Here is an 18,350-nt window from a genome sequence, read left to right as displayed (position 1 = left end):
CTGTTTAAGGGATTTGCGACAGCCTTTCCCAGCTGTTTGTAACATGCCTTCACACAATTTTGTCCATGTACCAAGTCCTGTTATTTTGAAAGCTTGTTACATGGTCTTGTCTGAAAAATTGATTGGTTGCGCCAATTCTATTATTTATTAGGCTGGCAACACAAGGCTTAAGGAAATCTTATGTTTTGCGTGATTGTCTACAGTACACAACAACAAAACACCAATGTCGGGTCACTTGCCGATGTATCCTTACAAGATACAGAACAGCTGGGACCCATGTCATTATCAAAAGGTATGAAAGGAAACACATAGTGATATTTTCAGGGCCATAGTGGGACATTTTACAGCTCACCTGTTCAGTCACAACATTTCCAACACCCTCCTCTCTGTAGTTTGTTAGTCAATATTCTTGAGCTAGGTATCTTGTAAAAGCTTGGAATAAGTCCAAGGAAAATCTTATGTTTTACATTTTTATTGTTATTGTGTAGATGTCAGCTTGCTTTCCAATGTGTCCTTGGAAGATACACCACAGCTGGAGCACGTCACATTCAAAAGGTATGAAAGGAAAATATCACTGAATATGTGAAATGACATATGTGTTTCAGGGCCAAGGTCACACATTTTACAGCTACAATGCTCACATCTCCTGACCTGTTTCAGTCACAACATTTCCAACACCTCTCTGTAGTTAGAGTGAATATTTTTAATCTAGGTATCTTGTGAAATCTTAGCACAAGCTAAGCTCATGTTTTACATGTTTATTGTTGTTGTGTAGATGTCGAGTCACTTCCCGATGTATCCTTGCAAGATACAGAACAGCTGGGACCCATGTCATTTCCAAATGGTAGGAAAGGAAAATATCACTAAATATGTTTTGAAAGTACAGGACACTGGTCCTGACAGGTATACTGTACTACCTAAATAATGTGTAACCTTATATGCCCGCCCTGCCCCCGTGCTGCTATACACAACTGCAGCCTCTGCCGTGCTGACTCTTTGTCTCCAACTCTAAGCCCTCCTCTGCATGTTCATCAATTTAAAAATATAGGAAAGGAGGAATAATTTGTTGAACAATAAGTTGATGGGCTGAATTGCTCTTAAATCCAGATTAGCATGATAACCACACTGCAAATCTGAATGTAACTATTGCATTCAAGTTAAGTCAAGGTAAGTTCTTGTCAGAACACTGTAATTTACGGCTCTTCAATTTAATTATTTGCTTACTAAAGTAGCCTATTACGTTAATAATTACTTTTAACCCTCTAACTGCCCAAGTCGCAATATTGCGACAAGCGCCATTACGGAGTAAAACAGACGATAGAGCCGAGTACAGTGTGATGCGGGCCGTAGTTCTGCACAAATTGAAGCAGAAAAAAGAGGAAAAGTGGGCGTGAGCGTGGAAAGGTGAGTGACAGTTCTGGATCCTATCATCCGTTTCGGCTATACTTGCTATACTGGATCACTGACTTGCGTGATTTATGTGGCGGAAGCTACACCACTTCTATGTGGTCTTGACACGTCTTTGTTACCTTCAGAGATGGGTGACTTCTGAAACGCTATTCTTTTGATCCATGGCAACCTCAGCTGATTTGACGGTCGTAGTTTGAGGATTTTTTTTTATTGGTCTGCCCCTTGGATTTTTTGTTCTGACCGCTGTGTTTCAATATTTTCATTTACCCTCTTAAACGCTATCCTCTATAACAGGGATGGGCAACTGGCGGCCCTCCTCCTCACTCAGTGTGGCCCGCGGATCAATTTTGAAATGTCATTAAAATTCGTTTTTTACCACATCTAAACATCCTTATTGTAATGATACGGTCCAATAGGGGCGCTTCCTATATAAATAATCCCAGCGGAGTCAAGCTTTCTTCACTACGCGGAAGAGATACAGAGAGCTGCTCATAAAGAAAACTCAGAATTGTAGCCTACTATTTTAGACACGGTGGGAAACAGCTGATCTTATCATGGAATTCAAAGTCAAGTTATGTGTTTAGTAAGCTATGCTTAGAAACAAAATCAGCTGTGAACGATTTCAACTTAAGTCACCTACAACACCATGCACAAAGATAACTAAAAGTAGGCTACATCGGAGCTGCTAGAGCCGCTGTCACCTACAACACCAGGCACGAAGATCACTAAAAGTAGGCTACATCGGAGCTGCTAGAGCCGTTGTCGTAGCCGACCAGCAAGGTTCCCACGGGTCATGGAATTTCATAAATACCATCAGCATTTTAATAAAGTCTATTCCAGACATGGAACGTCAGGGAATTATATATTTGCTGGGCAAAGTCGTGGAATATCAGGGAATTTTGTTGTAGGAGTTTAAAATTGACTTGCCAAAATGCATTAATACAAATACTGTATACATGCAGCATTGGTGTTTATTGAGTTATTAGCGTTTTCCAAACTACCCATTTTTTAATGTCCTGATTGGTCATGGAAATTCAGGATTTTTGTCAGGGAAAAGTCATGGAATTTTACATTTACTTAGAGTGGGAATCCTGGTAAAGATACACTAACAACAGAGCCTTTTTACAAGAGCTATTACTCATTACAGTGGAAAAAAGGTGTATTGTGAATGTGTAATATTTTTTTAGTGTATTTCAAGTTCATTGGTGAATAGCAGCAACATTAAAAATGCATTTGAGTATAGAAAATATTAAATTAATGCATGTTGGTTTAATAAACCGATTGTTTGCATTTTTTACAGACCAGCTGCGTCACACTTCAAGTCCAAAAGGTATGGAAGGAAAATAAATTAATTGAATAGTAATGTGTAGTAGTGTGAAAATGAGAAATGTGTGTTCTTGAAGAATGGAAATCTTTCTTTCACCATGTATAACTTTTTGTTGTCCCAAACAAACTTTCATGGCAATTGTCTGGGCCTCCTGGTAGAAAACAGGCTAAATTATCCTCAAGTTTATTATGCTGGTATGAGACTCACCACTTAACATGGTCCCAATCAGGCTGATCGTTTCATTGCTTAATGATTGCTAGCTCCAGCCTAGTCACTTTTAAACTTGATGCTAGCAGGCGAGATGCTAATGGTCTAATCCGATCCAATGATCTATGCTAGGCTGGAGCTTGAAGTGGTGTCGCCAGACTCTGAGAATGGCTGGGTGAACGAAGAAAGATAAAAATCAATTGTTTAACTCAAGGGGAGGTGGAAAATGAGTGTAATTCTCCAAATAGTGGAATATCCCTTTAAGGCAATTGTCATCCTACTACTCACTTGTTGCCTCAACCTAAAAAAAATCTTATTTATTGGGGAAGCCTGGACATTACCCTTGATTGTATCATCTGACTGCACAGCTATAGTAATTACGCTGTTAAAGTTAAGCAAATGTGCTTTTACTAAAATGGAATGACTGCTAGCTGCGGTAGTAAATGTTTTTTGACGAAAAAGCTGCTGGACCTATAATGTTGTACTTAACAACCGGTTAGAAACAAACATAAGACATACGTTCTAATTCCAATAATCTCAACAGTAGACTGTCCTGGTCTAAACAAATTGATCATACAGTGAAGAAAATGAGAAGTGGTCTTGCACTACTTAGATGCTGCAGCCAATCCCTCACCCAAGAACTGACAGAAGGTTGTATGTAGTTTGGTTCTAGCCCAGATGGAGTATTGTAATATTGTGTGGTCATAAGTGTGTACTGATGCAGTATTTTATCCCTTTTGTAATTGAAAATATGCATAATTTGTTGGTATGGTGATTGTAATACAGTTACTTCTTCTGAATGTGCCTCAGAAAGCCATGAGCCCTCACTCAGTGGTAATGTATGTTTGCTTTTTTTTTTTTACAGAGCAGCCACGACACGCTTCACGTCCAAAAGGTATGGAAGGAAAATAAATTAATTGAATAGGTGTAAAAATTAGATGTCTGTTCTTGAAGAGTGGAAATCTTTATTGCACCATGTACAACTTGTTCTTGTCCAAAACAAACTTTCATGGCAATTGTCTAAGGATCCTGGTAGAAATTAAAGGAGCGATTTGTTGGATCGTTACTGAACGTTCTGTATGCCAAAATCAAAACACTGGTGAACGTTCTCAAGACTACCAGACATGAGCCTCTTCTGGGTTGCCAGATGTAATGCAGACTTAGCTAACGTTAGTTGACCTGCAGATGCTTTGACGTTTCTCCAACCATGACCCAGCTACACATCACTGAAACAGTGAAAACAACAAATACCTCTCTAACCAACGTAACATATTTAGCATAAGTTAGTGATGCAGATGAAGTTTAGCCTAGGCTACTTGTCGTGGAGAAATATGGCCAGCTCTGAGTCAGACATGATATTCTTCGTTTGACGATACCCCCGTCCCCACTGTTTTTAAAAATATGTTGCTGGTATCAAAATCAAAATTAACATGTATTTTCCATGGAATAGTCCAATTTGTCCTTTTCAACATTTCATATGTTGTCTGTCCTTTTTGTATCTAAATATGAGTTCAAAGGGTAACTCGGCAAAATGCAACCTTTTAAGAAAGACCGTATTGCCGTTTTCGGGTCAAATGGCCTTTTTAATGGTAGTGCTAGGGACACTACTATGATCGCATCAAAATCGCTATTTTTAATACGCTAAGAAGGCTTGACACAACATGAAACCTTGTTTGAAGTATCACCAGGGTCTCTACACGTGAACTAGAGCAAACTTGATTGTTTGTGTACACAGAGTTTAATGAAAAGAAAGCTCGCTGCCATTTTGCCAAAACCTCTACTTCAAACATCAACGGAAGTAATGTGACCCTACCATGCTTAGAGAACCTTTAATATGACTTTTTGGAATCAAGTTTTGTTTATCTCTCTCTTTCTCTCTCTCGACAGCTAACTTTGTTCCAAAGAGGAAATGGGAAACGAAGGAAGTGGAAGCAATAGAAAAGCACTTGAGTACTTTTCTTAAACCTTTACGTGTCCCAGGGAAACTAGACTGTGTTAGATGCTTAGAAGCAGAGCCCACAGCTTTAAAAAACAGAAACTGGCAGGCTATCAAATTTTTTGTGTACAACCAAATTGTTTCCCTCAAAAGAAAACTGTAATTCCTGAATTTCCTGTAATTAGTTTGGAGTGAATAATAGTAGAGAGAAAATGTAATGCAGAGAGAAGCCATTCTAGGCATCTCATAAGAGGCTGCTTGTGCGTCTGTTAGCACTATGTTGCTAGCCCAAGTAACATTAGCTATGGGTACAGTTTAAAACATATAATTTCTTCTCTTTTGACTTACAATACAGTACCCTCTAGAATTATTTGCACCTCTGCTAAAGTTGACTAAAAAGTATCCATTGAAACCTGTATCCATTGAAAACATGGAGACCTGGATTTCATCCCTACGATGATACAAATAGTTCAGGTTGGAGTTCCCACTTGACGATACAAACAAACTCACACACACTGGTATTTGTCTCTTTCCAGAGGTGCATCAGGCCTGAAAAATTCAGGCTTGTTTGTTTAAAATGATCAAACTGATGGGTTACCTTATAAATGCCTAAACATATGCGTAGCTCTGTTGTGCCTTGGTAGCCTTTCATGGCTTCATCAATGGATTTGTCCTGACCATGCTCATAGTACATCCGGAAATTTTTAACACGCCATGTCGACAACAGGGGTAACTTTTGAAATCGGATGATAATGAGGACCATCACGCTGCATTCTCAAGTTCGTAGTGAATGAAAGGCAGAAGTAAAAGTTAACTTCAAGAAAATGTGTGCCCATGTTATGTATTTTGTGTAGAACTATGCAAGATTTTCACCTTAATATAAAATGTATGAAGTCAATTTGATGGAAAATGAACTTGTAATAGGGGAATCGTTCACCTAGCATAGCCATACAGCACAGCCATAGCGAGTCGCTAATGAGAGAACCAGCCATGCAACAGCGCCCCGAAGACACAGCATTTTTATTGTGTACAGGGGGAACATGCCACGAGAAGTAGGCTATTTACAATGGCAGAGTAAAATATAAATATCGCCACTTTAGGGGCAGCTCTAGAGTTGGCAAACACATCTGAACCTGCATACGATACCTATAATGAGGAAAAAAACACACAAAAGGAACTTTTCAAGCACATTATTGTACGTGTGGCTGCACAAGCACGATGATCGTGAGGGTCTGCAGTAGGTGTCCATGATCTGTCCTGTTTTTCTAGGCTTATCAATAGATTTGCTTCAAATTTCAGATTTGTCCCCACCTCTCCCAAAATCTTGACTGTGTGGGTGTGTGTGTGTGTATCCTTATGCTTATGAGATTGGTCCCCATCATGTATGAGGTCCCCGTGTGTGTTGTTTTTTATCATAGTAGGCGTGTTTATGTAAATGAGGTCCCCACTCATCACAATATCTTGGCTTATTTTGCTGGTCCCCAAATGTGGCTGTAAATTCAGGTCAGGAAACTTTATGCGAGTGTATCACTAATTTGAGGTGACCAGTCATTTTGATAATTTTAAACAAAACAAGCCTGATTCTTTTTTCAGACCTGTAGCACCTCTGGAAACAGTGGTTCCCATATAGCACCTATTTTGACAGGTGGCCCCTCTAAGTAATAAGTGTGTGTGTGTGTGTGTGTGTGGAGTATCATAGGGCCTACGTTCAAGTTGGATCTTTATAGAGAGGACCCGAAAAGTATCATCTTTATGGAACATGCTGTTGTAATTGGCTCATTCACTCCCTCACTCTCCACCTCAAGCTGGTGTGTGGTGAGCGTTCTGGTGCATAATGCAAAAATATAATAAAATAAATTTAATGTGTTGTTGTTGACATTGTATACTTTCTCTAACAAGAGTGAAAAACAGTTTGCCGTACAGCTACTATTTATTGGCTAAATGTTGGTCCCTCTGTCTCTCGGTGCGTGATGCGTCTGGTGGTGGTGATCACTGATCAGGCAACTTTTTAAAACCTACAATTCCTCACGTTCCATCTTCAGCTAACTCCATAGACAATAAAATAAACAATCTTGCTGCTTCAGGTTTTGCGGCCTCCGTTACATGACATCAGGCCCCCACAAAGGAAATAAGTAAACACAATGCGTTAATATTTCGTAACGTGTTACGTACATGTGTTATGTACTTTTTACTTTACTGGCTAACTCCCTCCTCTTTCAGTCTGTGCTCCCTGCTCTGGCTCCGTTCGTTCTTCTAATTCCTTGTTTTCTGGTAGACGCTGGTAGACTGCGTGCAGCCAATGGGCACACTCTTATATATAGGCACATGCATTTACACACACACACACAAACACATATATACAGAAAATAGCATACACGCTCTAACACACACACACAAACACAGAGCAAAACACACATGCACACACGGAGCACATGCACATACATGCTCTCTCTCGCAGGCGCAGGCACACACACACGGAGCACATGCACATACATGCTCTCTCTCGCAGGCGCAGGCACACGCACGCATACGCTTACACACACACGCAGACACACACACGCGGTGGGCTTGGTGAATCTAATTCATTTCTGATTAGGGGGCTGCTGGGGGCCTCTCTAGGAGCTCATCTCCACAGCCAATCAATACTTTACACACACACACACACACCGCCTGGAGAAAAGGTCAGTGCGACGGACTGTTTTAACACTCCGCACTTTAATGGAATCAGCCGTGGAGGAGAACAGAAGAGCGACTCAAGGAGAGTTACAGAACTTACAGCACCTACGCATGCGTATGCGCGTGTGTGTGTGTGTGTGAGGAGAGTTACAGAACTTACAGTACCTACGCATGCGCGTGTGTGTGTGTGCATAAGGAGAGTTACAGAACTTACAGTACCTACGTGTGTGTGTGTGTGTGTGTGTGTGCATAAGGAGAGTTACAGAACTTACAGTACCTACGTGTGTGTGTGTGCATAAGGAGAGTTACAGAACTTACAGTACCTACGCATGTGTGTGTGTGTGTGTGTGTGCATAAGGAGAGTTACAGAACTTACAGTACCTACGTGTGTGTGTGTGTGTGCATAAGGAGAGTTACAGAACTTACCCACGCATGCGTATCTATGTATGTGCGTGCGTGTGTGTGGTTCAGGATTAAGTGACTGATGACCAAATGTAAAGTGAGATGCAAATGCCACACTAGGAGTCCTGAGAGGTGTGGAGCAGAGTGTGTGTGTGTGTGTGTCCTGAGAGGTGTGGAGCAGAGTGTGTGTGTGTGTGTGTCCTGAGAGGTGTGGAGCAGAGTGTGTGTGTGTGTGTCCTGAGAGGTGTGGAGCAGAGTGTGTGTGTGTGTGTCCTGAGAGGTGTGGAGCAGCAGAGTGTGTGTGTGTGTGTGTGTGTGTGTGTGTGTGTGTCCTGAGAGGTGTGGAGCAGCAGAGTGTGTGTGTGTGTGTGTCCTGAGAGGTGTGGAGCAGCAGAGTGTGTGTGTGTGTGTGTGTGTGTGTGTGTGTGTGTGTGTCCTGAGAGGTGTGGAGCAGCAGAGTGTGTGTGTGTGTGTGTCCTGAGAGGTGTGGAGCAGCAGAGTGTGTGTGTGTGTGTGTGTGTGTCCTGAGAGGTGTGGAGCAGCAGAGTGTGTGTGTGTGTGTGTGTGTGTGTGTGTGTGTGTGTGTGTCCTGAGAGGTGTGGAGCAGCAGAGTGTGTGTGTGTGTCCTGAGAGGTGTGGAGCAGAGTGTGTGTGTGTGTGTCCTGAGAGGTGTGGAGCAGCAGAGTGTGTGTGTGTGTGTGTGTGTGTGTGTGTGTCCTGAGAGGTGTGGAGCAGCAGAGTGTGTGTGTGTGTGTGTGTGTCCTGAGAGGTGTGGAGTAGGGGTCGACCAATTATCGGCCGGGCCGATTATTAGGGCCGATATTTAGCATTTTTATAATAATCGGTATCGGTCATTTTTTCCACCGATAAGCCGATATTGAAATGGATAAAGAACGAAACGCGCTACTTTGTCTGTAAAGTGTCTCTCAATCCCTGCATTTGCTACTCTGTGGTCATTTGTCATCGGGTCATCGGGTGCTGCGCGTCGGGAGTTCTCTGCCTCCGCCTCGTCCGTTAATTGTGAATAACGGGACACCTCGGCGGACACAGTACAGACAAGTCCTAAATTATGCGATAGCGAACGTCAAAAAGTCTAATTGCTCCTTTTTGAAACGGACTGTCAGAAAGGACTACATGCACCCAGGGCCAGCCGTAATTTGATCAGACCTGAACTAAGTCGCGTCCTGAGCTGGCTATTAACGTGCCCTTTAGGCTCTCAAAAATGTAGCTAATAGCCTACATATGGACACAAATTGCATGCTTAAATAGCCTACGAACTATTTTTAAAATGGTTTTGTTAAACTATTCAACCGTAACACTTGCCATCACGCATGCACCTCTTCGTCTCCCTCTCTCGTGCACTCACACACACGATGGCAAAGCATCCTCTTTGTGACAGGTCCCTTAACAAGCACATAGCCCATTGTGTAGGCCTACTCTATGAAAATAATTGCTATCACTCAGCTCTTGGATTAACATGATCGGCCTACACAGGATATACACTTGCAAGTGATGCAATTGATAGACAATTGTGTATCAAAAGAAGAAAGAAAAGTTTGCTTAAAGTTTGCATAATTGTGTGTGAGTGTGTGCGTGTGTGTGTGTGCACGTGTGTGTGTGTGTGTACGTGTGTGTGTGTGTGTGTACGTGTGTGTGTGTGTGTGCGTATGTGTGTCCTGAGAGGAGTGGAGCAGCAAAGTGTGGGGGGAGTCTACCACCTAGTGGGGAGAGCAGGTAGTGCAACCACACCGGCCCCAGAAGGGCTTTTTGCCTTGTTATGCTGGAGAAGAGAAAGCAAATGACAAAAGCGATGCACTTGAGATATTGCACCGTACACGTGCGCGCATGTGCATGTGTGTGTGTGTGTGTGTGTGTGTGCACGCGCGCGCATGTGTGTGTGTGTGTGTGTGCGCGCATGTGTGTGTGTGTGCGCGCATGTGTGTGTGTGTGCGCGCATGTGTGTGTGTGTGCGCGCATGTGTGTGTGTGTGCGCGCATGTGTGTGTGTGCGTGTGCGTGCGTGCGTGCGTGCGTGCGTGCGCGCGCATGTGTGTGTGCGCGTGTGTGTGTGAGAGACACGTGCGCGCGTGTGTGTGTGTGTGAGAGAGAGAGATAGAAGACAAAGAAAAAAAAGCATCCGCTCAAGACAAATGTTTTCGCATTACAATACACTGCGGACGGGCGCACGCACACACACACACACACACACCCATACTGTACAGACACACACACACAGTACACACACACACCCATACTGTACACACACACAGTACACACACACAGTACACACACACATCTGCGGAGTGCAAAGCTTCTGCAGTTTGTGTTTCAGCGTGAAGGTGAACCCCACATCTCAACCCTCCATGTCCCTCAAGAGAGACCCCCCCCCCCCACACACACGGAACACACACCACACACGGAACACTAACATACATGAATGCACAATTGGAAAAAATAATTTAAAAGGCTAAACTTGCATATTTCCACAAATCTCCATCAATTTGCCTCGTCAGGGAAAACAAACACATAACCTCTACTTCCTTTGCCTAGCCAGCATATTACCGCACACACACCCACACACACACCGCATACTTAAACACTACATTAAAATGCAGCGCAGTATGCTTAAAGGGCCACCATGCCAACGCGTCCATGCCTGAGCATACAGATGTGCTGTATATGGCAAAAGGGTTGATTTCCTCACCATGCCATTAGCCACAGAGGCAATTAGCCTGCTCTTAATTGACCCTCGTTAAGGGCTAATGAGCCATCCCCCTCCAATGAGCCACTGCTTACAGGGAGGAGGCGGAGGCGGAGTCCAATCGGCACATGCTCTTCAGGGGTTAGCACACTTGTATATGTTGTGAGTTTCCATAGAGACGGCTCTGTTGTGTGTTTATGCTACATTAGCGACACACACATCAAAATGTGTGTCTGATCTGGAATTACCAGCAGGTATGTGTTTGTGTGTTGATGTATTTTTCTTGAAGAACATGAGGCCTGTAGAGAGTGTGTGTGTGTGTGTGTACCTTTGTTGAAGAACATGGAGGCCATTTGTCCCATCTCGACTCGCTCCACTATGTCAAAATGATCCACCGCACCGCCACGATTCTCTGAAACACACACACACACACACACACACACACAAACACAATTAATAAGCAAGCATAATAAAAACCATTATGCCCTTAAGGTCACACACACACACTCTGCTCTGAGCTCTAATGGGAGGGAGGGGTCACACACACACACTCTGCTCTGAGCTCTAATGGGAGTGGTCACTCACGCACGGACAGGATGGGGCGTGTCTCCACCGGGTCTGACCGTCCCCGGCTGATGACATCATCATCGGAGTAGTCTGATGTGGAATCGCTCTCATTGACCTGCAGCAGAAGAGAGATGCATCATGCAATGACCCAACAGGCCAATGACTGACTGAGTGTGTGTGTGTGTGTGTGTGTGTGTGGCTTGTGCAAAATTCAGAATCGGAATTTGAATTGAAATTGGCTCCGACTACATGCACGAAAGGTGTGCCAGGTGCACACATTCATATCATAAACATACATTCATATCACTCAATACTTACACATACTTATCTCAAACAAACAATCTCACACACACACACACACACACAGCACGCACACACACAGCACGTTCACACACACACACACACAGACCTCGTCCTGTTCTCTGCGTTTCCAGCGTAGTTGAGCGTTAGCAGCTGCCATAGCCTCTATCACAAACGTGGTCGTCATGTAGCTGAGAGGGAGAGAGAGAGAGAGAGAGAGAGAGAGAGAGGGAGGGAGAGGGAAGGAGAGAGGGAGGGAGGGAGAAATCATGCCAGTTTTATGCCTATGCCGACCACAAAACCTCACTGATCCACTACTGCGCTTGTGTAGCATTATGTAGGCTAGAGCCTGTGTGTGTGTTGCTCACCTCATGAAGGCTAGGATGCAGATGAGAGCCAGGCTTACGGCCCAACCAGCGGTGGCAAAGGCTTTGGGCATCGTCAAGGCACCTGTGCCTACAATCAGGTTAAACATGTACACCATCCCCACCTACACCGAGACAGAGACAGAGAGAGCGAGAGAGAGAGGGAGAGAGGAAGGGAGGGAGGGAGGAAGAGAGAGGGAGAGGGAGAGAGAGAGAGAGAAAGAGAGAGGGAGAGATGAGGACAATTTAGTCAGAATGGTGACTGATGGGATTTGCGCATGGACATGCTGCCCCCTGCTGGTCTTCGTCTGACACTGCAGGGAAGGAAGACTAAAGGCTTTTAATTTAATTCTTCACACAAACCTTCTCGTAAAGCCTTTCTTGGAATACTCCAATTTAGGAGGGTAAAACAACACACACACACACACACACACACACGAGGTACGTTAATTTGGTAAACAGTGGCGAACGTTCATGGCGAATATGTTTCCTCTGAACAGTTACATTTGAATGATTTGGTGTAAACATTCCATTGTCACGGTAACACTTTGTCCAGCTCACGTTCAGCTCTACTGACACTTGACTGTATGGAAGTAACACTCACTGCTGCACTAACCTGTACTTAGTGCACTCTACCCTCACACACACACACACTGCTGCACTAACCTGCACTTAGTGCACTCTACCTACACACACACACACACTCACTCACTGCTGCACTAACCTGTACTTAGCGCACTCTACCTTCACACACACACACACACACACACACACACACACTCACTGCTGCACTAACCTGTACTTAGTGCACTCTACCTTCACACACACACACACACACACACACACTCACTGCTGCACTAACCTGTACTTAGTGCACTCTACCTTCACACACACTCACTGCTGCACTAACCTGTACTTAGTGCACTCTACCTTCACACACGCACACACACACACAGCTGCACTAACCTGTACTTAGTGCACTCTACCTTCACACACACACACAGCTGCACTAAGCTGTACTTAGTGCACTCTACCTTCACACACACACACAGCTGCACTAAGCTGTACTTAGTGCACTCTACCTTCACACACACACACACACTGCTGCACTAACCTGTACTTAGTGCACTCTACCTTCACACACGCGCACACACACACACACTGCTGCACTAACCTGTACTTAGTGCACTCTACCTTCACACACACGTGCACACACACACACACACTCACTGCTGCACTAACCTGTACTTAGTGCACTCTACCTTCACACACGCACACACACACACACACTCACTGCTGCACTAACCTGTACTTAGTGCACTCTACCTTCACACACGCACACACACACACACACTCACTGCTGCACTAACCTGTACTTAGTGCACTCTACCTTCACACACACACACACACTCTCACTGCTGCACTAACCTGTACTTAGTGCACTCTACCTTCACACACGCACACACATTGCTGCACTAACCTGTACTTAGTGCACTCTACCTTCACACACACACACACACACTCTCACTGCTGCACTAACCTGTACTTAGTGCACTCTACCTTCACACACACACACGCAAGTACAACATACACTTAACATATAAGGATAAAGAATAAAAACAGAACAGTAAGAATAGAATAAGGCAGTATATGAGGATAAATATAGTATGTACATTTGCAAATAAAAAAATAAATAAATAGACACTATGGGTGGTATATGGTAGTGCAGTTGCGTAAGGGACGGTTGGTATGCAAACTGCACCTGCTGAAGTCTGCCTTCATTTACACGATCTCTGATGCTCACCTCACGTACGCAAGCACGCACGCACTCACGCTAACTTTAAATATTAAAACGGCTTCCATGGATGCACACACACACACAATGGCAAGTAGCCTAATCAATCTTTCCTCTGTTTTCAAGTTTATCCGGTGCAGATGGCTTGCCATACCTTGCCATTAAAATACCTTGCCTGGGTTCTGCCAGGTCATGGACAACACAATTGCAAGTACAGTTCAGTTCAGTTAACTTTATTGTCCCAAAGGGAAACTTGTTTTGCAGTCAGGTACACATAAATAGCACAAGATACACAAAGACACAAGATGGGGTAAAAGACACTGGTTAATATAAGTTAAGAAGGTTAAGAAAGAAAATAAGAAAGAAAGAAAGAAAGAAACTGTCTTATCAGTCTACGTTCCTGACAGATGCTCATCAGAATCGTTTCTGTGCAATAAAGCAAAATTGTGCAAATTTAGCAGGCGTATTGCACTAGGAATAAAAGATTTGTTTGTCCTATTGGACTTATAAAATGGGACTCTTAGTCTCTGGCCTGAGGGAAGAGCTTCAAATGAACAGTGAAGGGGATGATTTTTACAGTCCAGTATAGAGCTTGCCTTCTGGATGACCTGCTTCTCATAAATGGTCAGCAAGGACAACTGTGGACAGCCAATCAACTTCCCAGCCACCTTCACAATGTGGCTAAGATTGTTTTTGTCCCTAAGACTGATGCCTCCATACCAAGCAATAAAAGAAAAAGTGAGAACAGATTCTATAAAAGATTTGTAAAATAAAGACAGCATTACCTTATCCACATTAAACAAATTAAGCTTCCTAAGGAAGTATAACCGTTGTTGTCCCTTCTTGCAAATAGCATCGGTATTTACATCAAATTTGAACCTGTTGTCTAACATTGTACCGAGATATTTATACTGGTCAACCATCTCAATGCAGCTTCCATTTATATACAGTAAGTCAGTGGTGGAGAAGATGATTTGTTTCTTCTCAAATCAATGACCATATATTTTAGTCTTTGAGATGTTTAACTGAAGAAAAGACTTGTCATACCAACTGAAAAACTCATCAACCACTGGCCCATGCTGGGATTCATGTTTATGCAGTAAACTAACAATGACTGGGTCATCAGCAAATTTCAGGATATGCCTATTTATATGCTGACTTCTACAGTCATTTGTGTAGAGGATGTACAGCAGAGGGGAAAGTACACAACCCTGAGGAGAGCCAGTGGAAGAGATGCACCTTTCTGAAAGACACCCATTGACCTTTACTCTCTGTGATCTGTTGGTTAAAAAAAATCCATAATCCAACCCACAAGATTATTCTCAAGATTAAATTCTGATACTAGTTTTCTAACTAAAACATGTGGCTGGATAGTATTAAAAGCAGAAGAAAAGTCCAGAAACAAGAGCCTGGCATGTGTGCCAGGACCTCCCAGATGACTGTCCAGGAGGTTAAGTAGTGTAATTTGGGCATCCTCTACCCCCCTATTATGCATACTTACATACATAAGTATGCATACTATGCATACTTTATGCAAACTGCATAGGATCCAAGGCCTCACCCACCCTTAACAACAACAACCATTTCACTATCTTAAGTTTTCATGTTACAACTTTGCTGATCACATTTCAAAAAGATGCCAGTTAGCGCATTAGCAAGTGTTTGTGTTTACTAGGCTGTTGGTGTTGTTTCATAGCCTTTTGCTTGTGTGTAGTTATTTGCTAGATTTCGACAAGAGCTTGTGACATTGCTTGATAGTAGGCTACTTGACAATGGCCTGGGCTCACGCAAGCAGGCAAACACGGCCCACTAGCCCAGTGTTTTTCAACCACTGTGCCGGGGCACACTAGTGTGCCGTGAGAGATCATCAGGTGTGCTGCAGAAAATTACCCACATGTCACTCACTGGTTCAGAAAAGCAACTGTTGCATCAAAGAATTTATAACCACATGCTCTCATTGATTGTATGATTGCACTATTTGTGGTATGCAGGCATTGTACAACGGGGGCCCCATATCCAGTATTCACAGAATCATCACATATCCAGTTCATAACAACAATTAAATTAGATATAGTCACCTACAAATGAAACAGAGGGCGCTTGTTTTATTGAGCAGGTCTTGCATAGAAGCCATAATAAGGCCATATCTGTCTATTATTTTAGGCTATGGTATGTTTATTTTTTCTTTACACAGGATGTTAGTGTGCCGTGGGACATTTTAAGTGTCAAAAGTGTGCCGTGGGACAAAAAAGGTTGAAAAACACTGCACTAGCCTATGTGGTGCACCCCTCAGCTTTAAGCTCATCTTGAAGTGTTTATGTTATAACACTTTATGTAACTGTATATAGAAAGTGGTGCTAACAAAGCAAGATGCTACAGATGGCGCATGACGTGCAGTGATGCTTCGTATTAAAACAAAAAACACGCAGACGTAAGACGTAAGTGTAGTGATGCACGATATATCGGCCGCCGATATAATATCGGCCGATATGGTCATTTTTTTACACATCGGTATCGGTCCGATGTCAAAATAGGGCCGATGTGAACAGGCCGATAATCATTCCTGTGTATTTGACGTGTGTGTAGCGATCCAAGCGTGTTATCTGTCTACACTGAATCCGTTAAATATGCCCTTCTATTGCATCATATTTCTTATTTAAAATAGCAGGGCAACAAGACTGACAGAAAGAAGACACATCAGCATCTGACAAAAGTTCTTTCAAAACGTTGCGTTGTATCGCGCTGCTCGCGTTGCTTGCAGTCAAGTTGATGGCTGGCTTGCATGTCATGTCACGCCTAGCACATCTCTCGCGGTAGGCTAAATATAACTGTGTCAGGCAGAATGTAGTTATATGGTCGTAATAGGAATTTAATAGGGCTGTAACAATATGCGATTCAAAACTGAAATCGCAACACTCATATCCACAAACCTGTGTCGCGGTGTGAAAAGGCAGAACCGACACACCCTTTCTAGTGTCTAGCAGTGCTTTGCAGCTTACGCGGCCGCATAAACAACACACATCTCCCGCTTTACTTGGCGGTAGCCTACGTTGCTTTCATTGTAGACTTTACCAAACAGTATAAACCCCCTGTTAACCTTTCCTGCTTTGTTTCAGACCGTAGTCAGAAACGCAGGGGAGATTCGTTATTCGAGGGCCGATGTTATAAGATAAAATAACGTCGGGGTCACGGTCCCATTTCTGATGAGCAAAATACACGAGCTGAACTTTATGGAGTTTTATTTCGGACAGTAACACCGCTCACACTGTGTACAGACTCCAACTTGAACTTCCACACTCTCTGCTCCAGTCGCATGCATACACTTCCTCACTCTATCTCCCTCCTTCCCAGCTTCCCCCCCCCCCACACACACACGGAGCTCTCTTAAAGGAGCCGCAACACCATTTTACAACACCCCTCTCTTTGCCCCGCTCTCTCTCGCTCACTCAATGGACACGCGCGACTGGGCCAACGCAATCCAAATAAAACATTACAATCGTGAAAGCAAGGACTCATAGAAGACGACTAGCTAAATTACTATTAAATCTGCTTAGCAACATTAGCATGCTGCACATATTTGTTTAAAACTCTTGGTTTCAAGTTGACTGATCATCTCAATACCAATGTTTCCCAAAAGTGCCTGTACCAAGGAGAACAAGTATTACCTTTAAACTTAAACACACATGGGGAAACTGAACAGTCCAATCAGTAGACTATGATAAGCTAGCCAACTATGCTACTATGCTACTTTGTTTACAATATTTCCAGGCTTCAACCACACAGCTGAATTAAAGAGGGAGAGTTGTAATATAAATAGTAGGCCTATAGTGTGCCATACCTACCTAGGCTAATCTGCATAAAGTGCTGTCATAAATATCAGACATTCAGTATTCTCTCTTTTTATATCAGGATATAAAATAATACAGATATATTCTATTATATTGTAATCCTCTGGTGTTCTAAGGTAGGCTATTGAAACGTTATTTAAAAAAAATGCATTTTGGAAAATAGCTCTTTATTTGATTATCATAAGAATGTGTTTTCTATACAGATATATCGACATCGGTAAATATCGGTATCGGCCATAACAGCAAAATTAATATCGGTTATCGGTATCGGCCACAATTTTCACATCGGTGCATCACTACGTAAGTGGCATCGAAATGAGGCAGTGAAATCCAGTAGTCGTTACTACCGTCTGCCTCGGCGTCGCTTACATATTGGAACCTACTCACCTAACTAACACACCTGAGTGTGGTGGCAAAACACCTACACACACACGCACACACACGCACCCATTTAAACCTGAGGTGGCAAAACAACTACACACACACATAAACCTGAGGTGGCAAAACAACTACACACACACACAGATTATGTAAATTTCACACAAATACACACACACACACACACACACACACACACACACACACGACCATTTAAACCATAAGAATCCGAGCAGAGGGAGGTCATAAGGTCAATCGTCCTGTAATGAGTCTGTAACCGCTGACCTCTGACCCCCACACCTGGGAGCAGGTTCAGACCAAGAGACTCCTGGAGACCACCCTGCCGTACACACACACACACACACACACACACACCTGTACAGAGTATGTTTGCTGCCAACCTGGGTATCTAACCCTTAGTCCATCAGTGGACCTACAG

General features: G+C 43.3%; 1 protein-coding gene and 1 long non-coding RNA gene across 3 annotated transcripts in view; one reads left to right on the top strand and one right to left on the bottom strand.

The window, feature by feature from the left end:
* Positions 1–18,350, bottom strand: part of tmem104 (transmembrane protein 104) — an 87,713-nt gene that overhangs the window by 67,013 nt on the left and 2,350 nt on the right. For both annotated transcript variants that reach the window (XM_042083101.1, XM_042083100.1), the window contains exons 3-6: positions 11,894–12,015; positions 11,635–11,716; positions 11,244–11,340; positions 10,987–11,070 (exon numbers count right to left, since the gene is read on the bottom strand). In XM_042083101.1, the coding sequence (XP_041939035.1) occupies positions 10,987–11,070; positions 11,244–11,340; positions 11,635–11,716; positions 11,894–12,015 (385 nt within the window). The remainder of the gene's footprint in view (positions 1–10,986; positions 11,071–11,243; positions 11,341–11,634; positions 11,717–11,893; positions 12,016–18,350) is intronic.
* LOC121700308 lies at positions 224–5,411 on the top strand. The gene is made up of 6 exons (XR_006027171.1): positions 224–292; positions 489–555; positions 776–844; positions 2,711–2,740; positions 3,810–3,839; positions 4,832–5,411. It is a non-coding gene; the product is annotated as an uncharacterized LOC121700308 (long non-coding RNA).

The sequence above is a fragment of the Alosa sapidissima genome, chromosome 24 (assembly GCF_018492685.1).
Source record: "Alosa sapidissima isolate fAloSap1 chromosome 24, fAloSap1.pri, whole genome shotgun sequence".
Taxonomy (NCBI): Eukaryota; Metazoa; Chordata; class Actinopteri; order Clupeiformes; family Clupeidae; genus Alosa; species Alosa sapidissima.
Note: the sequence above shows the minus strand (reverse complement) of the source record. Positions and strands in the feature narration are given on the sequence as shown.